This window comes from Nesoenas mayeri (assembly GCF_963082525.1).
Source record: "Nesoenas mayeri genome assembly, chromosome: 3".
NCBI lineage: Eukaryota > Metazoa > Chordata > Aves > Columbiformes > Columbidae > Nesoenas > Nesoenas mayeri.
Window position 1 is genome coordinate 69,495,824 of NC_137544.1, and position 25,121 is coordinate 69,520,944.

At 41.2% G+C, this 25,121-nt stretch overlaps 1 protein-coding gene across 1 annotated transcript in view; it reads left to right on the forward strand.

The window, feature by feature from the left end:
• Window positions 1-1,507: 1,507 nt before the first annotated feature.
• EPM2A (EPM2A glucan phosphatase, laforin) overlaps window positions 1,508-25,121 on the forward strand; it is a gene marked incomplete at its 3' end in the record, with an annotated part of 41,760 nt that continues 18,146 nt past the window's right edge. Inside the window, exons 1-2 of the mRNA XM_080342807.1 lie at window positions 1,508-1,780; window positions 18,401-18,575. Coding sequence (XP_080198933.1) covers window positions 1,522-1,780; window positions 18,401-18,575 — 434 coding nt within the window. The 5' untranslated portion in view covers window positions 1,508-1,521. The remainder of the gene's footprint in view (window positions 1,781-18,400; window positions 18,576-25,121) is intronic.

Consider the following 25,121-nt stretch of genomic DNA (forward strand, 5'->3'; position numbering starts at 1 on the left):
AAAGCTAGTATTTGGCACATCAGAGTCTAGAAACATTTTTTTTTTAAATTGCTCCACATGGCTTACATGTCTAAGATGAGGACTCGCTATTTCCAGGCCACCAAAAAGTTGCGGTTTGTTGCTGGTTCTTCTTTATATTGAGGCATAGACAACGGCCAGGAACTAAACTATCCATCAGATGTATTGCTGGATCCTGCAATTTCTTAGCTGAGACTGTGACTGGAATGAACAGAAGCATATGGTTTTATGTAGACATAAGATGCTGGGGTGCCTTTAGGGCTATTCTCTAGCTTGTACTTTGGGATAAAACCCCAAAGTTCATTGTCACATTCTGTATTGCCCATAATATTAAATGAATGTGTATTGGAAAGGGGTAGATATTTGAAAGACATTTTGGTAACTTGTCTAAGGCTGAACAAAAGCAAAGATTAAACCGTAATGCTTTGTTCCACAAAGGCAGCAGCGCTGCAGCAAGGGCTGGTGCTACCAGACATGCAAGGATAGCCAGAATTCCATTAGCTTTGGTCGTCTGGAAAAGTGGAGGCATATCACTTACACAAGCTCAATGTGGATCAGCTGAAATGAACTAAAGCACTCTTAAAAACAAATTTGGCAGTACATACACTGCAGCGTGTCATCACCCCGAACACAGGAAACAAGCAGCCATCTTTTAAGGCAGGATTTCTTTTGACTCATTGAAAGGCCTTCATCCTGTTCCCAGAACTTGACCTAAATAAAGTGACCACTCCTCTGTTTTCTGTCCTTAAATGCTTCTGAAATGGGTCTATTCAGACAAGGACTGTGCTATAAATGGTTGGATTGCATCCTCTTTCTCAGTCATTCTTTGCAAGTCCTGAATGTTGCTACATGCAGAAGTTGCCAAATTACAGCCAGAAGTGCAAAACAGAACACATGCTTTCAGGAGCCACAGAATTTTTTAAAAAACTTTTTAACCTCGCTCAGTATTTCACATTTCTGGTCTTGCCATAACTGTCTGCCTCTCAGGGGAAGATTAAACCATCGTGGACACTTCTGTTGATGCTAAACCTTATTTTGTAATGCTGCATGTATGGCAGTTATTTAATGATGCGTTTGCTGCACTAAATTAAGTCCGGGCTCTCAGGAGTAACTGCAGTAGCTTCATTTAATCAAGCAATAATACTCATTTGCTACAGTCAGTACACAAGACACGTACTCTTTTGCAACCTGCAAACCAAGTCTTTTCCAGCAGAGGTAATTGTTCCAGTCCCAATTTTCAACGGCTCTCTGGGGTGGGTATTAACTCCTAGATGGCATTTTGAGAGGGAAATCGCCTCCGATTCGTGGGTGCTGGTACTCTAGCACCAGAACACCCGCACGGCCCCCTCCCCGCCGGACCGTCTCTCCGCCCGGCCGCGGCCCCAGCGGACCCCGGGGGGCGGTGACCCGGCCCCCGGCCGGAAGTGCGGGCCAGGCGCGGCCCCCTAGCGGCGGCGCGGCCTCCGGAGCAAAGCCGCCGTCAGACGGAGGCCGCTGCCCGCCATGTTGTTCCGTTTCGGCGTGGTGCTGCCGGGCCGCATGACGGAGAGCGGCGGGCTCCTGGTGGCCGGCTCGCGGCCGGAACTGGGCCAGTGGGACCCTCAGCGCGCCGTGCCCATGAAGCCGGCGCGGCCAGCCGCCCCGCTGCCCGCCCAGGAGCCCGCGCTGTGGCTGGCGGAGGTGGTGCTGCAGGACGAGGACGCCTCCAGCCCTTTCTGGTACAAGTTTCTCCGGCGGCGGGGCGGCGACCTTCTCTGGGAAGGTAATGGACGGGCGCGCGGCGGCCAGGCCCCCCCCTCGCACCCCCCGGCGCTGGGGCCGCCAGGACGTGCCCGCGCGGCGGTGGCGGGGCTGCCGCCTTGCCCCGCCCCCCTTGGGTGACAGGGACGGCGGGAGGGACAGAGGGGCGGCCGTTAGCGGCGGGTGGGGGCGTCTTCGGCCGTTGCCCCGCGCCGTGGGGCAGGCACCGGTCAGCCGCCTGGGTGAGGGGCTGCAGTGAGGTCGGTAGGAGCCGGTCGCCCCGGCGCCGCCCGCCCGGCTCTCAGCAGGCGCGGGGCTGTCGAGGGGCGGCTCTGGGTGCTGCTCTGGGGGCAGAGCAGCGCTGGGAGCTCTTCTTCCGGCTCCGGCAGCTCCGACGCTTGGCCGGTGCCCGGGAGCATCGCCCGGGGACAGGGGGAGGTGTGACCGTCAAACGGGCCGTACCCTGAACTAGGCGCTGCCGGTGTCGGCCGCCTCCTGTGCAGGGGTGGCCTGAACTGTGCTTGCAGGTAGAACCTCCTAGGCTGTCGTGACATGACAGGAGCACTTGCTAGCAAAAACATGTAACCATGTGGTAGAGGAGAGTGAATGCAGAAGGAGGCTGCTCTTCTAGGTTGGTAAAAGTTATTTGAAACACTTTCATTATTTTTTTCTTACTTTAGGCATCAGTTGTCATGATATTTTGTTTTGTTTTCTCTCTTTCCCCTGAAGTAAAGAACTCAGAATTTCCTACTTATGCATTAAGGTGTGATTTGTTTCTTTATTTCAGTAAGATGAAATGTCACGATGGCATTTTCAGGCTGGTAAATTTTACCAATGGTATTGCTGAAAAAAATAAGGAAAAGTTCTATTAGAGCTTTTCCCGTTTTCTTGCTGTAGTACTTCCACCCCAATTTTCTCCCATGTTGTCAAATATTCAGTAGCTTCAGTCAGTTTCCATGTGCAGTTCCAGTATGTTTAATTTAAGTATCTTAAATGAAAGAGAACACTCATACAATTGTGTGCTGAGTCAAAGCTCTAAATATACCTCTTGTTACTGAGGAATGGATCTGACTCAGTGAAAGGAAGACAGATGACTAGGTAATTTGCGAGGGTTTTTTTAACTTATGGAATAGTTTCATAATCCATATACTGAAATAACACATTGTAAAGCAGTTGCTCTTCACCTATTTCAAGAAGACGTATTACACTTTTAAACTGCCATTCGACAACTGTCATACAGACGAAAACATGCATGTTGTCATAACTGTTGCATTTGTTTTTTCTTCTTTACACTAATAAAAGCCTACATGTTAAAAGTACGTTCACTGAAATTTGTGTTATGGAATACTATTTACACCATTTAGTAGTAATTGTTTTATTTAATAGCTGAAATAAGTAGTATATTCTGCCTGTTTTAACCATGTTTTTCTTTTGCAGAAATGCAGGAAAAGTGAATTTATGGAATAAAAATCTTTGCAGCTGTCCAAGGAAGCAGAAATGGGTCTCTTTTGAAGGTGCCAAATTTAGATAATATGCCAATGATATTGGTATATAAAGAGGTCCTCATCACAGTGAATATAGAAATAATAGTAGAGTGCTTCAGTCTACAGAAAATCTGCAGTTGTAAGGTGATGGTTACTATCTAGTTTGGAAGTAATGATATCTCAAGGTATTTGTCCATACATGGGAGCACATTTAGTAAATGTAGTCTGTTGAGTAATAAACATCTTCTGTTTTGGCAGTAGTGCTACTGGATTTAGGATTAACCTGCATGGGATTTCATTCTGGTCATTGTGAATGCTCAGCAGTTTGAGCTTATTGCTTAGCTAGAATGATAAAAAAACAACCAGGCATATCATCCAAATGCAGAGTTTTGTTTTTTTTTTTTGATTAGTCATTCATATCAACCATTTTTTTCTAAGTTGTTATTTACAGGAAAGAACTAAATTTGCTTAAACCCTGAAAATTATTGTTCTTCGTGTGTTACATGAAGGGAGTGTAAAGATGTTTTTCTATCCAATAATTAAGCAATATCTTGCAGTCCTTTTTTATGTCATTTTTTTAATGATTTTTTTTTTCAATTGTAGATTAATTAAAGTTTTGTCTGTCATCTGTTTATTCTTGTAAAAATCACAGCTGGAATAAACAACTACCTTTTTAAAAAAAAGAACAAAGGGTTTTTTTTGTGATAAGTAAATGCTGTACTATGGCTCTTCAGTATCCTATGTGTTTAGAATTAAAATGTGCTTTGGGAGACATTTAGCTGTTGGAGAACATCTGCAGTTTTGATGACATGATTATAAGGGATAGAGGAAGGTGCAGAATGATATTTGCTCTAAGTTTGAGTTGAGGCATTCATCTGTAGTCAGAGAAACTCCTGTCCAATTACGGATGTCAGATGTTTACATATTTTGGATAGGAAATAATGTGCCATATTTAAAAAAAATCACTCCTTATTTTTTTATTAGTATACTTCATGTGAGAATTTCCCTAGTGATACATATTATCTTTATAATACCACAGTGCATGTTGCATCATATGTTTTGAGTATAGGTTGAGTTCATCCTTGCAGCAATTCCAATGCAATGGAGAAACTGAAAGATAAAGTGAGGTTGTTTGTTTCTGTGGGCTAGAAGAGACAAAGTCACGGGCCAGTGTTCTGTGGCCTTTGGGTTCTGCCAGGTGGTCTGGTAGGAAGTGAAGCCTTCGGGCCAGGTTTGGCCAGCAGGAGGGTTGCTGGCTTGTTGCTTGTGTCTGGAGGGAGCTAGTTCCCCTCTCTGCAGGATGAGGTGGGAGAGGAGACTCTTGTGCTTCTGAAGGGTCAGATGCTTACCTCTACTGTCCTGGGGTGATGATGCTGGTCTGCATCCAGGGCTTGTCAGTTAAAGCTATAGGACTCCTCTGGCTCAAATCATGGGATTTCTGTACATGCTCTAGCCTAAGTGAAGTTTTGTCAGGGTTGATACTTTGCTTACCTGCTGTGAGCTCCGCTGAAAAGTCTGCTATCCAGGAGAGTTTTTAACTGTCCTGCTGTATATGTGGAAAACAGGTTGGTTATGTTGACCTTTAGAACCTAGGAATAGGTTTACCCATTTAAAAAAAAAAATAACATAGATACTTTTTTTAAAAAAAAAAATCAACTGCATCCTGTGTGTCTTTCAATGTACTTTGTTTTTGATGTAGATTCTTCAGAACTGGGTTTATGTCTCTCTTTCAGCTCGGGGAGAAGAAGTATATTGTGCCTGCTGTCAAAACTGAATAAATACAAGATGAAACTTAATGCTTTGATTTGTTTTTGTGAGTTTATGCTTGAACACTCATCTACACCTTTATCTGTTTTGCTCTGGTCTAAATAAACTGTAGGTACTGTACAAGATATGTGTTCCATAACAGCATAGAGGAGTTACTAAGGGCATGCCCCACACCGTATTTTGAGATAATAGAATACAGTCTGTTGACACATTTTGAGAAGGAGGGGGAAAAATACATATATATATATATATATATATACACACATATATATACAGTATAAGCTTATATTCTGCGATGTTGATCCATTTTCACATAACCATTAGTTAGATGTAGTTGGTGCTTGCTTGAAGCTTGATAGATACAATATTGCCTGTTAAAGCTGAAAAGCACATCAGCCTACTTTCTAGTAATTTGCACAGGTGAGCAGAGCTTTATTCCTTCCAACAAAATCCCATCTCTAGTCTTCGAGAGAGCAGAAGAGAGAAAAGGAGGTGTCTTGTTTGCACTTACCTGCTGCTGTTCTCTGCAGTTTCTTGGGGACCCATACAACAGAGTTTGGTCGGTGTACTGGCCTTTCAGTATTTCCAGTTCGTGCTCCTGTGAACTTGTTAGTTACAGTTTAAGCCTTCTGTTGGAGAAGATACACTTCTGATGATAGTTTTAAAAGACTGGTACATTTATGGAGTAATAAAGGCTTTCATAATATTGTAATATAATTAATGAAAATATCAAAAGTAAAACTTGATCATAGCTTTCAAAGGTTAAGCACTTGATTGACTGAAAACACTGATGATAGTAAGGCACATTTAAATTTTGTTTTTAAAGTGGGAGTGCATTGAAACCTAAAACAATCTCACTTCTTAGACTCAATTCCTTGGAACAAAATGGATTTAATTTCTTGGTTTAAAGGGGAAGATCCTTTAAAGGCTGTATGGGAAGTTAATATCTAGTTGCTGTTTGTGCTGGAGAGGTTGTAACAGAATAGAAAATACTTGGGGCTAAGCCATAGCAAGATAAAGCAAAGTAAACATTCTTTGAGGCCATTCAGAAGTACAGTTGTATGCAACATTATTTTTCTGCAACTGAGATTAATTTAATTTTCATTTTTTCCCAAAGCTAATCTACAGATTCCCAAATTAGGTAGCGGTTCTATTATTAAAAAACAAAAAACAACTGACCAAACAAAAAAACAAACAACCAAACCTGGAGAGGATAACATTTCTTCGTATCTCTTTTAATGCAGCTGTTTTATGTAGGATTGTTCCCACTGGGTGTCGCCATTTTACCTGTGAACGGTCAGCAGCTGCTGAGTTTCTTACAGCTACTTGCACATTTTATCAGTATTTACAGTAGTCTCTTCTGCTTTTGAAAACAATCCCGGGCTTTACTTGCTTCCCCCCATCCCAGTCTTGTTCTGAAGTACGTAGGAACTAGGAAGGAAAATAAAGCACAACTGGATGTTGTTAGTTGAATAATTGTGCATAATATGAATTTGTTCATGCAATGCTCTTACTTTCTGGATGACGCTAGATACCGTAACTCCTTTCAGATGTGAGGAATCTTTACAAGTAAAAGGTGATAACTTTGAAATCTACAGCTGTTTAAGGAATGGAGAGAAACTTCTGTGCAATAGCTCCTGGCATTTTGTTCTTCAACCCCCACAAGACAATAATTAGCATGAATTATGGTATAAGTAATTAGTAGCAAGTTTTTCATTATTTCTATCTATATGTCAGCATTAACTAACTTATACAGAGCAGACTACTGGAGATCAATAAACCAACAGAGAGTTGCCCATGAAGCCGCAAAATTAGAAGAATAAAACCACATAGCTACACATGTGATCTTCTGGATTTGGCAGGTATTAACATGTGTCATTTCCAACCCACAGAGATAATCAGGGACCAGCTCTGGCTGCTGTGAGAGCCTAATTAAAGCATTTGTGGTTATAACGGTTAAGTTACAAGAAATGCATTGTTTATGCAAATACTTGATTTGCTGTTTTCCCATCCCCTACTTCATTCCCTGCTCTCACCTCCAAGTGACAGCAGCATGCAGTATGGGTCAAGAATTTATTTTCAATGGTGAGAAGCAATTGGGATGATAATTTGGTTAAGTATTTTCCATGGTTACTGTTTTGGTGTAATTTGTTTCCTGCCTGTAGTTCAGTAGTCTTTTCTGGTGTGGTAGAAAGTAACAGTTGATAATACACGGTACAATGCAGTTTCAAAGCAGTCAGGAAGACTATTACATTATACATTTTGTTGCTATCAGCCATTATTCTATCATCTGCATTTCCTTTGTTTTTATTTCCACCATCTGTCTGAGAAGAACCTCTTTTTTACATAAGCTGAATTCCCTTTTAGTTGCTTTTCTGTGGTTTAATCTACACCATTAGACTGGGCATTTGGTTAAAAACTCTTAGTACAGTAGCAGGTCCCACTGAGAAACACCTGTGCCTAAGCAGACCTGGAGAGAGAAAGAAAACACATTTTTTAGTGTTGCCTTTGAAAATTCTTATTTTCTCATCTCTGATTTAAAAAAATTGAAAAAAGCTTTGTTCATTAGCAGCATTAGGTGCTGAGGAGGGCTTTCTTGTAAACCATTTAGTTCTAATTCTGTTGTAATTAAAAAAATAAAAAAAAAGAATTCTCTTAGAAATAGACTAATATACTAACAAATGGTAAATCCAACCTGAATTTAAATAGAATTAAAACTTATTTCCTTGGTTATATATATCAGCCCTACCAAATGAGAAGTTGGAATGGGCTGGTTTAAGTGTCAGAAAATAAACGTGCAGTGTATGATACAAATGGTCTTCTGCTTCTTGGATATCTCTTTTGATCTGGCAAATGTGAGGAAACGTTTCTGAAAAATCAGAGCAGTTATGAAGGAGTTAGTGAACTAGGTGTGGTAAATTAACTATTTTTTATTACATTAGGTATTTAAATAATACAATAAATTAATCTACTGTTTTCAGAATCTACAGGGGAGATGGTTTGTGGACAGCAAAAAAAGCAGCATTAAAAAGCAGAGTATATTTTTTTTTTTTGAGCATGCTGGTAGGGGTAAATACATGACATACAGAATTCAAATGCATTATTTGGCACTATTTGTCAGAGGTGTAAAAACAAAGAGCAGTTTTTCAGCAGTTTTGTTGAGACTTCAGAAAGGCGGGACTCCAGTCTAAGAGCCTGTGGCAGATTAAAACTGCCAAAATACCTGACCTCGCTCAGCTCCAGTGAGGGGAATTCAGCCTTACCTACCTCTGTTTTTTAACAATCAATAGCAATTCAGGCTTGGTGGGACTGAGAGACTATTTCAAGGCATCAGAGATTGAATTTCATTTAGCCAGTTAGGCATCAGGGAAACTTTCATGATAAAATCTGATGTAAAGGGTAAGTAAATTTGAAAATTATAAATGTAGTGATGGAAGTCCAGTTAGAGTAATGTCTGATAATGACATAATGTGATAGCAAATTCAGTTACCTGTGAGAATCAGATCCAAACCAGGACTTGAGACTTTTCTTTATTGTGATGTTGGTATGACAGATTAGGAAGTGAGCAAGTACTTAATCTTTTAAATGCTTCATTTTGGAGATTTTTTTTTTCCCTCATGTTTTCCTTTGGTTCATATTGTTCTATTACTATTTGGAAAAAAATCTTTTATTCCTCAAACCATTCCCATTCCTCTGCCTCTAGCGTGTTTATAGCGCTTATGATGTTATTAAAATCGTCCAGGGGAAGATGTTCATTTACCTTGTTAAAGGACCTTGTTTAATATTTCAAATGTAATTACTTATAATATTTAGGCATACTCAAAATTTTGACTTGACATGTAAAGCCTGCTGGTTCATGCAAAATTTATGACAAAGATTAAAAAAGTCTTCGCCCTTACTGATTTGTAAGTAGGTAATCTGGCTGCTCGCTGTTTGGATTTATTTGTTGCTGTTGAAGCTAATGTGTGTATCTAAGGTCGTCTAAGCAGTCCTGTGGTTCTTCAAAGGCAGCAGCAAACTGAGAAACATGCTGACCTTGCTGGGGTTTGGAGGTTTGAAAGTTGCACGCCTGTGGTGTAGGGTCTGGGTAAAGCAGGGATGAGACACACAGCACCTTGACAGCTGCTGCCGTACCCTGGAGTTTCTACATACCTTCCCTCACACAGGGAAAAACAGAAACAAAATGAAAACTTCCAACCAGCCGTGCAGTCACCTGGTAGCTGGGAGAGCTGTGGCTGAGCAGTACACTACGTGGCTTTGCTGCAAAGAACTCTGCAGAGACAGTGGAAGAGGTGATTTTATTATTTTTCATTCATTCATGGCTTTTTTGTTCACCACACTTAATAGCACTGAGAAATTTCATTGACCCAGATTTTGCTTATTATCTTTTAAGATCGAGCTGATAATTTCACCAGTGTGACTCTTTCAGAACATTATGCAATGTGTGCAGTTGTCCTCCATGTCAAGATGATTCTGTGCTGTTGGCAGACTGTTGGATTATACTACTTTAATCTCTTCAATACAGCTGGAATAGTAACTGAAGGTTTTTCTTTGTATCCTGTTACCGCATGTAATTAGATCAAATTGCAGGAGGTCATCTTCTGGTCTCTGCTTATCTTCTTCCAGTCCTTGATCTTTGGATGTCTTTTTCTCGCTTACTGTATCTTCATCTGTTTTTCCTTTTTTTCATTCTTGTACCTGTCTTTTGCCAGTGCCATTTATCAGTTATGTGGAGATCTTTGGTTTTCATATATTTTTTTTTTGGTAGGTTGTGCAGCCAGGTTCCTTTGTATTCCACTTTGATCATCCTTTATGTGCATTAAACCAGGAGCCATATGTACAGTCATGCAGATTTTGAGAGCCTTCTGTGAGGCTTGAGCTGTAAGCAGGGATGCTGCTGGCTCTGTTCTCCAGCAGTTCCCTACCTGCCTCAGTGGATTCCGCTGCACAACCATCCAAAGTAGAGAGAGCAACAGCTGGGTTGCAAAAGCAATGGTTAACTTTGTAATTTAATGCCTAGAAAATTATTTTTACTTTTCTGTTTCAGATAAGCATTTTTGCTGTGAAGAGGCACAAAGATGGAATTTAATTAAAATTATTCTGGACCTTATTGAAGGGAAAAGAGTGCTACCCTATTGGTTAAAATAGGACCTATATCTTCTAATAAACTCTTCCTTTTGTTCTGTAATTAGGAAATTCTACATGATCGATTAACAGGAAGATCAGTACTGTTCAGATATTTAACTTAACTTTGTTATGGTTGAATTTTACATTTTTCACATGATTGCATATTTGCATCCCCAAAATAAATAATTAAACCAATCTTCTGCCACTTGGCACAATATGAATAAAAACAAGGTTAAGAAAAATATTAATTTAGAAGTGGTTTGGGCTGTAAAAATGTGTTTCCTGTTGTGTGTTGCCCTGTCTCAGAGGGCATTTGTGCTTGTTTTCTTTTCTGCAAAGACAAACAGGCGAGTGGAAAACAGATTTGATTTTCTTTGCTCTGCTACTGTCTCTAGGAACAGAAATGTTGAAATGCTATTAAAATCCCCCAAATCTTTAAGGCTGCACTATGTTTTCATGACTATAAAAAAATTCACTCAAATAATTGTATATTTCATATGATAAGTACCTGGAAGCCTACCTAGTGGTCTGGTGCTGTGTGCTGGGAGCAACATGGGAGTTCTGCTCTTGCTGCCTTGCAAATGCTGGTGACAGGACACCCAGCTGCTGTCTGAGCAAGGTGCTTACATGGAAGCTGTGGTAACTCCATCACTCTGAAGGCTGGTGGAATCAGGGGAAATGATTCAAAACACCTCGAAGTGTTCATACAAGGTTTGGGTAAACTTGGGGAGACTAGTATAAGGGGACAGATACATTTACATGAACAATTTCTGCCCTGAAGAGTTCCTTTTGGTGAGAATTTGCCTCGCAGCTCAGCACTGGTGTGCTGTGAGCTGCTTCCCTCCTCATCAAGTCTGGAGCACCCACCTTGTCACAGGGATGCGAAGTCCTCCAGCTGTTCCATCTCTGTGTGAGTGGTGTGTGCAGGGAGCTGGCTGGTGGTGCACACATTGTTGCTGGTAAAGATGTGATGTGCACTTTGTGGGCTTGGAAGCATGTTGGATTGCAGCAACTGAAACCCTGGACATTCTCTGTGCCACACCAGGTGGTGATACTGAGGCATCCTGACAGCTGTGGTTGACAGCTGTAGATAGGACCTTGCTGAGCTTCAGATATGGAAACTAAACTTCAGTGTTAGACCTTCCACTTTGGTAATTTACTTTCTGGAATGCTTTGTTCATTTAAGAAGTGGCTAATAAAGCTGAGTTTCTGTGGGGAAGGGCTGCTGAGTCTAACTTCTTAGGAAGTCAATTACAAGATCCAAAGGTGCGGTAGCCTCCTAGATAAAGCAGATAACTATAACCCGTGAGGGAAATCCAAGTGGAGTAGGATGTTGTGAGGGTATGAGCAGCTTCAGTCATGAGCAGACATGTCCACGCTCTGCATACATGCAGTCTCATGGCATGTCTCTCTGCACTGGACTCTATTTTTTTGTCTGTGGTGCCTGAGCAGAAGATAATAAAGTAGAAAGGGCTGCATCACATTTCTGGTGCACTGAGAGGGATCGGATTCTGATGAGCTTGATCCCACTGTCTTCCTTAGGTGCTCAGTTTCCTCACAGACTAACCAGCTGCACCATATCAGCAGCCCTGGACTGGAAAGTGGCCAAAGAAGTGCTGGTCTTTGATCTATGATGCTGTTGGTGGCTGCCTGTAGCTAACAACCTGCCGCATGCTGGGCGTGGGAAAGTCTCTGTGCTCTGGGGATCCAAGTTCAGAAAGGACTTTGCTTGGCCTGTTGTGGCAAGGGAGGGAAGGGTGAGTGTTTCACTTGGTGTGCCAGATCTTTATCTGGCTCTGACTGGAAGCATTTTCGTTCTTGGTGTGAACTCTTCCCGTACCTGTGGGAAGCCTTGGGCCAGCTCAGCTGAGTCTGGCAGAGGTTTATGACTACCACAAAGGAGATGCAAGGAGCCTGCTCCACCAGCAGAGATAAAGGGGCTAAGATGAGACTAAGGCATGTTTTGGCTGCATTTACCTCATACCATGAGGCTGATGCACCTTACTTCAGACAGAAGAAACTCATGAGAAAAGGTTTAAAAAGACAGGGGTAGAAAAAGAAAAACTGAAGGTTATACAGTTAATGATTTCTGCTCATCACCCAAGCTATGCCTGTTTTCCTACTCCTATACGTTCTGCAAATATATAACAGAACATGTTATATATGCAAATTCTTTTCTATTTAAAACAGTTTATGAACAGTTACCTTGAATGAAAACTGGTTTAATTGGCTGACTTATTTTTGTATTAAATGACTCTGAAAGATAAAAGTTCAAAGAATCCAGTCTTTAGTTCTTTTATAGCAACTTTAAATTATAGATGAGTTCTACATTGCTCCTCCAATTTGTCATCTGCCTCTACTTCTAAAACATTTTTGCGTTGTTGCTTCATGGAATCAAAAATATTATGGTTTTCTTGTGACATACTGCGGTAGCAGAAGCATGATGTGAACTGATAGAAAAACTCTCTGAAAACGTTATTTGTTAAATGTCTCTTGTGAAGCAAACTGTGGTGAGAAGCACTTGTGTATCATTTGGATACTGTTTGGGTAGTGAGATCCTGCTTGTTTCATAACTCCTGCAAGGTGAATGGAGAATTCAGCTTCCTGAACAGCTCAATATGATCACATTGTTCTCTAAATTAGTATTTCTTAGAGATGGTAGCACTCTCCCTTCCTGTCTGAAATTATATCACTGTATTTGTTGAACAAAAAATACATTAATATATATATACACACATGAATATATATCTATGTTGAAGGTATATTCATATGCATTCTGTTACACAGACTTCATATTTCAATGAGAAGGTTCTGAATTCAAAGGCCATTATAAAATGTGAGGAGTAGTAAAGAGCTGTGCAATTCTCATGAAAAATGTTATGAATGCAGGCTGTTATTGTTTACCTGAGAATTACAGCCAAAATGGAAACATTCCTTTTGAGATTCCATTTTGACTGTAGGCCACAGCGGGAAGGTGAGGTTGAGTGGTGCAGAAAAATCAACAGAGATAAATAACAATTAGAGAAGGAAGTTTTTCAGAATGAGATTTGACAAAACCTGTTTGAGGGAGCAAATGAAACAAATGTCTCATGGCAATTTACACTTGGCCCTGCTTTCATGTGTGTTGCAGGCCAGGTAAGGGAATGAATGATGGTGAATGTGTAAAGGTTACCAGGCAAGGGGGTTACTGCCGTTTAAGAAGCCAGATGATAGAAAAGGAAGGAGAAAAAGAGCCAAGAATTAAAGCTGGAGGAGAAGAGAATGGACAGTAAAACCAGTGAATGATGGGACATGCACCTCAAGCAGCAGCAGCTGGAAATGGGAAAGCAGGAGGTATGCAACTGAGATCATGAAGGCAAGAGTGAGGCTTTGTTGTCTTATAGGGCTGATCGTTGGCTCGGAGAAAGGAGAAATTAAGCAAGAGAGGGATATCATAGATGGTGATAGCAAAAATTCAAGCAGAATCACACAGAATCACAGAATGTTTGGGATTGGAAGGGACCTCGAAAGATCATCTAGTCCAATCCCCCTGCCGGAGCAGGAACACCTAGATGAGGTTACACAGGAAGGTGTCCAGGCAGGTCTTGAATGCCTCCAGAGTAGGAGACTCCACAAGCCCCCTGGACAGCCTGTTCCAGTGCTCTGTCACCCTCACTGAGAAGTATATTCTCAAATTTAAGTGGAACATCTTGTGTTCCAGTTTGTACCCATTACCCCTTGTCCTATCATCGGTTGTCACCGAGAAGAGCCTGGCTCCATCCTCCTGACACCTTTTATATATCTGTAAACATTAATGAGGTCACCCCTCAGTCTCCTCCAAGCTAAAGAGCCCCAGCTCCCTCAGCCTTTCCTCATAAGGGAGATGCTCCACTCCCTTAATCATCTTGGTTGTCCTATGCTGGACTCTCTCCAGCAGTTCCCTGTCCTTCTTGAACTGAGGGGCCCAGAACCGGACACAATATTCTAGATAGGGTCTCACCAGGGCAGAGTAGAGGGGAAGGAGAACCTCTCTTGACCTACTAACCACCCCCCTCCTAATACACCCCAGGATGCCCTTGGCCTTCCTGGCCACAAGGGCACAGTGCTGGCTCATGGTCATCCTGCTGTCCACCAGGACCCCCAGGTCCATTTCCCCTACGCTGCTCTCTAATAGGTCATTCCCCAACTTATACTGGAACCTGGGGTTGTTCCTACCCAGATGCAAAACTCTACACTTTCCATTGTTATATTTCATTAAATTTTTCCCTGCCCAACTCTCCAGCCTGTCCAGGTCTCGCTGGATGGCAGCACAGCCTTCTGGCGTGTCAGCCACTCCTCCCAGCTTCATGTCATCAGCAAGCTTGCTGATAGCACATTCTATTCCCTCATCCAAATCATTGATGAATATACTGAATAATATAGGCCCAAGTACTGACCCTTGAGGCACTCCACTAGATACAGGCCTCCAACTGGACTCTGCCCCATTGACCACGACTCTCTGACTTCTTCCCTTCAGCCAGTTTGCAGTCCACCTCACTACCTGATCATCTAGACCACACTCCCTCAGTTTAGCTGTGAGGATGCTGTGAAAGACTGTGTCAAATGCCTTACTCAAGTCAAGGTAGACCACGTCCACCGCTCTGCCATCATCCATCCATCTTGTTATGTCCTCATAAAAGTCAATGAGGTTGGTCAAGCACGACTTCGCTTTGGTGAAGCCATGCTGACTGCCCCTAATGACCCTCTTATCCTTGATATGACTTGAGATGGCACCAAGAATAAGTCGTTCCATCAGTTTCCCAGGGATGGAGGTGAGGCTGACCGGTCTATAGTTACCCGGGTCCTCCTTCTTGCCCTTTTGGAAGACTGGAGTAACATTTGCTTTCCTCCAGTCCTCAGGCACCTCTCCTGGTTTCTACCGGGCACAAGATCAGAGCATCCCGACACGTAGGAAGTCAAGGAAGGGAGCCAAGAGACCTGCATGGTTAAACAGAGAGCTGCTGGGTAAGCTCAAGTGGAAGAGAAGAGTTCATAGATCATGGAAGGAGGGGCTGGCCACTTGGGGAGAATATAAGGCTGTTGTCAGAGGGTGTAGGGAGGCAACTAGGAAAGCTAAGGCCTCCTTAGAATTAAACCTGGCGAGAGGAGTCAAGGACAACAGGAAGAGCTTTTTCAAATACATGGCAGGTAAAACTAACACCAAAGGCAATGTAGGCCCACTGATGAACGAGGTGGGTGCCCTGGTGACAGAAGGTACAGAGAAGGCAGAGTTACTGAATGCCTTCTTTGTCTCTGTCTACTCTGCCCGAGGCTGTCCTGGGGAGCCCTGTACCCCTGGGGCCCCAGAGGAAGGCAGGACAATGGAGGAGTCCTCCATTCTCTATTGGACTTTGAGGGAAATATAGTTAACAAAGATGAGGAGAAAGCTGAGGTACTTAATACCTACTTTGCCTGCCATTGGAATGGTCCAGAGAAGAGCAACAAGACTGGTGAAGGGACTTGAGCACAAGACCTATGGGGAGAGGCTGAGGGAGCTGGGGTTGTTTAGTCTGGAGAAGAGGAGGCTCAGAGGTGACCTCATCACTCTCTATAACTACCTGAAGGGAAGTTATAGCCAGGTGGGGATTGGTCCCTTCTCCCAGGCAGTCAGCAATAGGACAAGGGGGCATGGGCTTAAACTCCGCCAGGGGAAATTTAGGCTGCATATTAGAAAGAAATTATTTACGGAGAGAGTGATCAGGCATTGGAATGGCCTGCCCAGGGAGGTGGTGGACTCGCCATCCCTGGAGGTTTTTAAACTGAGATTGGACATGGCGCTTAGTGCCATGATCTAGTAAATGGACTGAAGCTGGACCAAGAGTTGGACTTGATGATCTCTGAGGTCTTTTCCAACCCAGTCGATTCTGTGATTCTACGATCCCTGATAGGAGAGGAGGAAGAACTGTGAGCAATGGAGGGACAGCGTTTGAGGGAGCCAGTGTGTGTGTAAGGTGTCACCCAGCACTAAGGGGAAAGACAGGTTCTTATAGGGATCCTTGGCAGAATGATGGTATTAGCAAGGGTCAGGACCACAGGGTGCCCATCACACAAGGGTGCCCATGTACAAGGAAGCATGGGGCTGGGAGAAGCAAAAGAGCTAGAGATCCTGAGAATATGGCCCAAAACCACCAGGGTGCAGTGAGGGCTGGTGACTCCCTGAGCACTGGGGTGCTGGGCGCTGCAGGGACACCCCATGGGGTGGCAGCCAGGAGCAGCTTGGGGCACTGGGGCAGTCCCAGCCCTGGGCATTGGGTACTTCCCTGGGGATGGGAACAGGCTCAGACTGGGATGGGATGTCAGTCCATGGGTGGGTGGTAGTCAGGATCAGATACAGCTTTGTGATGGCTGGGCAGGGCCATGGTGACGTGCATCGCTCTGGACAGTTGTCACGGGGTAAGATGGGGGAGGCAAGATGTGTTATTTGTAATTGTAAACATTTTGCTAAATACATGAAGTCAGTTAAGTGTCATAAACATCCATAGGTTTTGTTATGCTGTCTTCTTTGTTGATGTGTACTGCTATCTTCAAATATTTTTAAAAAGTGGTAAGAATGTGTAAACAATTAGAAATGTGAGGTAAAAATACAGTGGTGATATTTGTAACTTCAGGAGCTGATCTTGCTCACTTTATCAAAAGCTGTGTCATACCATTGCATCTGATGCATCATGGTTCAGCAATATAGGAGGAAGTAGTTTTCTGCCTCATATTTTCTTTTTCTTTTTGGTAAATAGTAGTATTTCATAATTGTGATAGAAAGTACTGCATGTCATCTGGAAATAAGGAGATGATTTGAGCTTTACTATTAATCTTATTCTCTAATCATTGCATTAATACATCTCCCAGAATGCTCTTGCTCTAGCAAGTTTCTCTAAATGTGGTGCCTAGAAGCTGCTCATGCATTTACGTGCAGTGTGAAACTGAGGGTATTCCTTCGGGTATAATTTTACTCAGAAATGTTCTAATATCATTAATAATGTATAACAGGTTTACATTAAAAGCAAGGCATAGACCAGGTCACTTCTAATCTGCACAATAATTCCTACATGGCAATTAGTATTACAATAAGTATGTAAAAATGATGGGGGTAGAGAATATACATGTACTGAATTTTTGGAGGCTAGATAACCTTTTGACTGATGACGTGACCTGGTTCAATCCAAATTGCTTACTCTGGCATGGTACTAAAAATCGGTTTTCTGTACTAAAGCTCACACTATTGCTGTAAGAGAAGAAGGGGTAATGGATAATAAATAACGGAAAATATAAGAAAAAATTCTTACTTTAGACAAAGCTATTTTAGGTAATCATGACTGCATGGCATTGCAGATATGACTGTGTCTCTCTGGGTGACTTTGGGCAACTTCACTGTGTACGAGCAGACCTTCTAAGCAAGACATGTGCATCTGAAGGGTACAAAGTGCTTGTTTATTGGTTAGCAAACATAAAAGACAGGTGGGATTTCATGAGCTCCCAGGCTGGGCATTAGCGTGCATCCCGTCCCCAGCAGAACACCCAGAGAGTCTTTGCTGGCCAGGCAGCTGTGGGTGAGGTGGAGGAGGACCATCCTTCTCCCAGAAACAGGTCTTCATTGCTGCCAGGTTGCTGCCTGTCACCTGCTTGCTTTTCTTTTTCAGGATCTGGTGCCTTTCCACATCGGTGTTTTTGAACCCTTAAGCTGGTAACAACTCCAGTGTTGCCAGTCCAGTCTTTCTTTGGAGTTTGACCTTTCTGATCTTGCGCAGCCGTACTCTGTGCTTTCTCCGAGGTCTTTCTCGTAGCTGGGCAATTTCCTTAGTGTGAGCCTGAGGGACAGTGACACTGCTGTGCCCTGTCAGAGCTGGGCCTCAGGCCACAGCACGCTGGGGCCCCCAAGAGGGAGGTCATGCACCAGAAACATTAAATGCTGAGGTCACAGATTATCAGACATCAAATGAGGGACTTAAATGAAGTTCATTATTCTTGAAATTCTAAGTGCCACAGTTGATGATTTGGGAGACTTACACAGCTTTAATGTTTTTTTTTTTTTTAAAATAATTTGCAAAAATTTATTTTAATGTTGAACATTTGCTCTCTGTCAGTGCTTCTGTTACAGCTATTTCAGATGTTAATAATGTGTTATGAGAAATGCAGTTTGAACAGGCAGCAAACACCACTCCTGGCCTTAAATACTCAGTTCACAGCTCCTGCAAATCTTTTGGAAGATTTTCCAAATGTACAGCCCGCAACAGTCCTTTCTTCTGTTCTAGGTAACGGGCCCCATCATGATCGAATTTGTGTTTATAACCAGAGCAACGTAGTAGATGGAGTTTACTGCCTCCCAATAGCACACTGGATTGAAGTCTCTGGACATACTGATGAGATGAAACATACAACTGACTTCTATTTTAATATTGCAGGACATCAAGCTATCCATTACTCCAGGTAAAAGAAAAGTTCAGGGCTTGGCTGTTGTCAAGTATTCAAAGAGAAAATCTGTACTGACACGATGTCAGCAAAGTTTGAGTTTGAAGTGGTGAATGGTAGTATGTATGTAACAGTAAAGTTTAAGAAATGGTTCACACCTCTTTGCAATTAAATGTCAGTTTTGGCAATAAGGAGGAGAGATTCTGAGTTTACGGATACCTGCAGCATGTAGAAATGTGTTAAGCTGCACCACATCTGAAAATGACTAGTGGTAATTTATGGATAAATGTATGAGGAACTGTCATTTTCAAATTCTTGTCCACATATACATGTAAATAAACATGTATGTAATGTGTCTGGTTTGGGATTATTTTACTGAAGAACATCTCCTTGGAAACAAAAAGAACATATTCCAGCACCAGAACTTTAGGGCATGACATTATTGCTTATGTGTGGCAGCAACTGCAATTAATGACAGCTGTTAGAGATTAATTCTGCTTCTGTGCATGCATTTTAAAAACGTACTAAAACTTAAGCGAGTCTTAAAATGTTTGTACTGATGTGGTTTTCACTTGAGTCCACTGCCACACCAGTGAAGCATCCTGGCCTGACTTAGGAGACAGTGAAGCTTAAAGACAGCACCCACCAATTAGGGCTGCCGATAGAGCACGGGCTGTATTTAGAGATACACCTTTAGCACTGGTGGTTAACGAAGTGGCACTGAGGAATTTGGGACCACTTGTAACTTTTTCCTCATCTCCAGTCCTGGATGTGGCAGCAAATTTGTTAATTGATAACTGTTGCATGGATGCTGCAGCCCCAATATGCCATGTGCAGCTGGTGTTGGTTACCCAGCGGTTAGTGATCCCACAGGGATATGGGTTTTTTTTAGGAAATCAAAGCACCTCATACTTTCATTAGGTCTTAGCATTGCTTTGTGTGAATTTCTCCGGATTACTGTTTCAGGCACTGCAACCTCACCATCCTGTTTCCTCTTCCTACCCTTTTGTCTCCACTCTCTCACGGAGTAAGAAGCAGACTTGTCTTTTTCTCATCAGACTTGCAGTGTATGAGGGAAAGATTTTCGTACCTTTTCTCTGAGACTGCCTTAAGCTATATAATATTCCTGACAGACTGTACTGTTTTCTGTGTCTTAAGCATACATTTCCAACACCCTATCAGAGAAAAGATCTTGTTTATTCCAAAGTACAGACTTGTCAATCGCAAATCATTTTGCTTGGCAGAGGAAGTCTGTGAGAAAGAACAGCTGTCAGAAAGTGAATATCAAAGCACCAAAGGCTAACTTATCTTCCTTTCCAGAGGCAGCAGTGATCCATTTAATATTGCCTTATCTGTGTGACTGTATGTTTCTAAGATTAGGTAAAAAGCACAGATTCTGCTAAAGAATAGTTGGAGAAAATTTTCTGAGCTGTGTAGTCTTTTCCAGATGAGGATCGCCTCCTCCGTTCCCCTCACACACACACACATACCTTCATTGCAAGGTAACCTTATATGTACATCTTCAGCAAGTAATTCTTATCTCATTTCTTTGAGCTATATTAAGTGAGCATATCCCATATCAGTCCTGTTGCATAATTATTTTTAATACTTTGAAGATATGCAGACTTAAATGACTTTTTAATTATTAACAGTTGGGGGCAGATTCACCATTCTACTGGTTATAACACAGCAGCCCAAAAATACTGGCTAATTAAAATTTTATTTTATTTTATTTTTTGGCAGGGCAGCTGAAGGGATCTGATGAAAATGCCTTTATTTTGTAGTGGATTTATTGATTCAGAAGAGTATTATGGAGATTAATGTCACCAAAAAAAAAAAGAAAAAGCAACAACACAAAAAAACCCCCAAAACAGAAGCAAAGAGCAAGTCCCCCTGCCTATATGGTTGAAAGCTCAGTGTAGGATTTATTTGTAGTTATCCAGCTAAGATTACTTATTTCCATGTTGTAACGGAGGAAGCAGTACCACAGGGAACTGTATGAGCACAAATTCTGAGTCCTGTCACCAGCCGTAGGATCCTTACAGAATGGTGGCAGCTGGAAGAAAGTGATTTGTCAGTGAAAACTTTTGATGTGAGCCCCTTACTTCGAGTTGCTCCACTTAATAGGGGTGCCATGCGCAAATTAGCTGGAGAGGAAAATTTATCTCTGTCAAAACGGGCTCCCACATGAGCCCTTGGACACGTTTTACTTGACTGTCATCTGTCTAATCACAAAAATTAGAAATAGTTATTCTAAGCTTCGCTACCACCTTCATAAAACATGTGCTTAAATTTTAAATGGGCTGCAGCAGGATAAGAAGAACCTGCTTCCTGCTGTTGCCAAAAATCATTTTGAGTCATGCTGAGGCTGATGGCAATGCTCTGAGGAATCAGATTTTTCTTACTCAGTATGGATGTATTTGCTCATGAATCAGTGAATTTATGTTTAAACATATATTTACAGAACTCACTTTGTGTTGATCATTAAGATTGGAGAGTATATGATGCGTTTTTAAGCGCAGCAGGATTTCAATTCACTTTTTAAAGTGTGAAATTGAGCTAACAGACAGTGACACAGTCATGACTGATACCTCCATGATGTTAGTGTTCACTTGTTTTGGACATATAATGACACATATCACGAAAATCTATTTGGGAAAAAAAATTACAGTTCCTTTCTCCTTTGTGTGAGATATTACTGTGGTAAGATGCCTCCAAATTGCAGGAGAGCTCACTTAGGACACAATAATTTTCCAAAGCAAATTAGAGTTATTGTAATATTTTCGAGGAGAAGATGACTTCAGAAAATTTGTAAATCTGGGGCTTGTTAGCTGTATTCAGTTCATCCATGAAAGGTGGAACTTCCTAATTCATAGGTGTTATATACCTTATTATTTATATTAAAAACCTCTGCAATTCTCAGAAGAAAGGCATTGTATAAGAGCAAGAGAGGGAGTGACACCTGAAATGACAAAACCCTTAAATAATATGTTTGAGACAATGATGCTTGATGGCAGAATTAGGTGCAATGGGAATGAATATCACTGAGAATAAAAGCTATGTAATTATAGTTTTCTGTTTTCAGACTGATTTTCGGTTCTCAAATCCACCCCTGATAAGTAGTGAGTTCCCATAGTTTTACCAACTCATTAGAATATATTGTATGACCACCACCTCTTCATTTTAGGACAATTGGGGGCAGTGCTTTTTGTGGGTCATATCCACTAAATATGATGAAAAATATATTTTTACATGCTTTGCATGTAAAATGCAGCTAAACTGAATTATATGATAGCTAATATCTAGCTGAAGTATTGTTATGGCTGCTAAACATTTTAGAGGAAAATACACAATAAATTTTAAATGTAATATAATGTGACAGTGGAGTCACTACTTGAGAGTAGCCATGGGTCCTGACAACAACTTTTTGAGCTACAATTTTTGTGGTAGCTTTTTGCACTAAGATTTTAAGGACATTAAATATTAATATTCAATGTTTATGGAGTGAGTGGTATGTTCCTGTAACTGGATATAATCCAAGAAATTGTGAAGTTGATGAATGTGTTGCTGTCATCAGTGTTTATGTCCCTAATTTATTCTATAAGACAAAATAAAGCAAAAGATAAAAAAAAATAAACCCTTGTGCTTGGACATACTCTTTTTGTTTGTTTGTTTCTTGATGGTTACAAATTAAACTTAATTTATGATGTAGTCTTTACAAATGCTTTGTAGATTGTTGGTAAGACAGTTTCCTTCAGCACTGTCATAGTAATGTAGGTTACAACCCAAATTAAGTGTTAAGTGGAGATGATCAGGACAGGCACATAGAAAGTGTGCTCCTGACTTGTACTAAAATGTTAATGCAGATTAGGTGAGTGGATGAGGTATCATCCAGGGCAAAATCCAGATGCTCCTTATTTACCTTCTCAAGGCACTAACGTAGTAAGTATTCTGCTGATGAGCACAGAGTTTCCTTTTGTCTGTAGTAATTCTCCTGTGAAGAAAAAGAGCGTTTACTTGATTGACATGCATCTTTCATCAGGGTGGAAAACAAGAAGCTGGTTGAGTATATTTTTGCATGAGAATCAGCGGAGAAGGGAAATAATGTAACGTCTTTTAACTTATTTGGGTCAACGAATCACAGTTATTGCTATTTGAACGTTAGAGCTCTGCTGGGACTGATGAATTTAAAAGATATACTTAAAGACATCTGTGGTAGGCCTCAGCTTGAGATTAAGACCACTAAATTCATATGTCTGTTTACAGCAATTCAGCTCACTGGCAACTAGATGTCTGCTTTAGAGCAAATTGAAGAATTGAATTGGTCTCCAAACTCCACTGATGATGCTGATGAGATCTCTATTGATTTATAATGACACTTTAAACATCCTGTCTGCTTGCTTGGCTGTTGATGTCTAGTGTCATTTGACATGCTCTAGAGTTTACTGTCTGGCCTCCATCTGATGCACTACAAGAACATGGTTTTTTTATAGCTCTTTGACCATATCTTTTTCACCCCATCCAGATGTTCCAGATGCTATAGGATGTCTCAGAAGTCGGTGGGAAGCTGTCCTTGGCAATGCATTGAGTGTTGCTGTGCCTGAAGACACCTGTTTGTAGATAACCAGGGCTAGGTGTCTTCATCTTGACCTTATATCACATCCGTAGCCTGTATTAATGAATAATGTTCATCTCAGTCCAGTATGATGGCAAAATTACCTTTGCATTACATGACTGGGAAAAATACAAGAGAGCGCACTTTATTTTTGCTCTTCTCTTCTGACTTACTGTTTCTAATTTGTTCACAAAATAAAATACCCTTCTTTTTTTTTTTTTTTTTTTTTTTAAATTTTATTACTAGGTTACAAAAAAAGCTTTAAAGAGGAAGCTGTCACAAAAACCCCCTAGAGTGCAGTGAGCTGTGCTACTGTAGTAGAAAACTGAACTGATGCTTTATGCCTGTGTTATGAATTAAGAGAAGAGGTGATGATGTCTTTGGAGATTACCATAATTAACATTAAAAACTGAGAGCTAGCTGTCCCCTGTGCCTGAAGAATACTTGTGGTATTAGAGTAAAAGAATAAGAAATAATGAGCTCTTTAATAAACGTCTTTGATTGTGTTCTAGTAAAATAATCCTGATTAAAAATACTTAACATGAATAGCAGTTTGGCCTTTGATCTCAGTACTTAGGGCTCTAACTGTAAAGTTATCTGGCCATTTTATACATTAAGTAATGAAAATATTCTAAGCCACATTTTGTCATACGCTTATCCCATAAACTGGGACATTTGACCGCGCATATGAATATAGTTTTATTATACTGAGCTATAGTCTTAAACTTGTCTAAATTAGAGTGATTGTTTCCTTACCAATGGGAATTGTCTTTTATAAAATGGTTTAAAGAGTAATTGGTTTTTGTCTCTTGAATATCTTTTTTCTTTTTCTTTCTATAGTACCCTCAACTGGAGCTGTGAAATGCTTTTACTAGTGTCTACTCTAAAGAATATGGGTTTCAATCAGTGTAAGAGGTGACTTTTGAGCAATTTTTTATTTAAGTTCTTGCAAATGAAGAGAGAATGTGAGGAAACAGGAGCAAGAGTGAGAAGATAAACATATTATGAGGTCAGAATTTTATCTGTTTTTAAAGTCCTTATTTGCTTACATTCATTGAATTTGGATATATCTCTGTCTTGGGTAACAAATGCATTTTTCTTCCACATTTTTTGCCCATCCAAACAAAAATTTCTCCTTTCATGAAATTCCCATGCTGTGCCCTCCCTAACAATGGCAAAAATCTCGAAAACTGGTTCTCATTTTCTAAGTTTTGTGATTCTGCATGGGCAGGATGGCTCCTGGCTGGGATAACCTAAGCCATGCTATAAGAGATTTACTGCAAATCCCAGTACCTTGAACAGGAATACAGTCAGGATGTGCCAGCAGTGCGGTATCAAGCTGTGGTACCTATGTAATACTGTGGATAAACTGGATCGAGGGAACTTTTCACATTTTGTTTTTCTGAGTGTTGGCAAATAGCTGCTGCTATTTGTTCCCATGACCTGTCAACTGAGCACTCAAAAGAAGCTTGAAATGGGAACTCCTGGAACTCCTGGATCTCAGTTATTCGTTTCTAATTGCTTTTCTTGTATGAGCCATTATAACAAGCAAAATCTGGCATTTAAACGGGTGATGTAAATTTTGCCAGAAGAAAAAAATCACAGGGCCTTTAGATTAAAAATTTTTGTATAGCTGTCATCAGTGCTTGAATTCTCAGTGCTACTTCTACCTGCAGTGACTGGTCTGTTAAATCTGATGACTGGCTGCTGACCAGCTTGCTGCCAGGTTTGTTATGTACTGCAGTGGCTGAGGGACACGAAATATCATTTAGACATTGGGACTACACTGTTGAAATAATGGCTGATGAATGGTAAGTGGGAGGAAGTAATTTTGGCAGCAAACAGGACTGAGAACTAGCAAACTTGCGAACTATTAATATTTTTATGTCAGGTATTTTTCAAATGGCAGGCATCGTTAATATTCACCAGCTTTGATATTCACTTTGAAC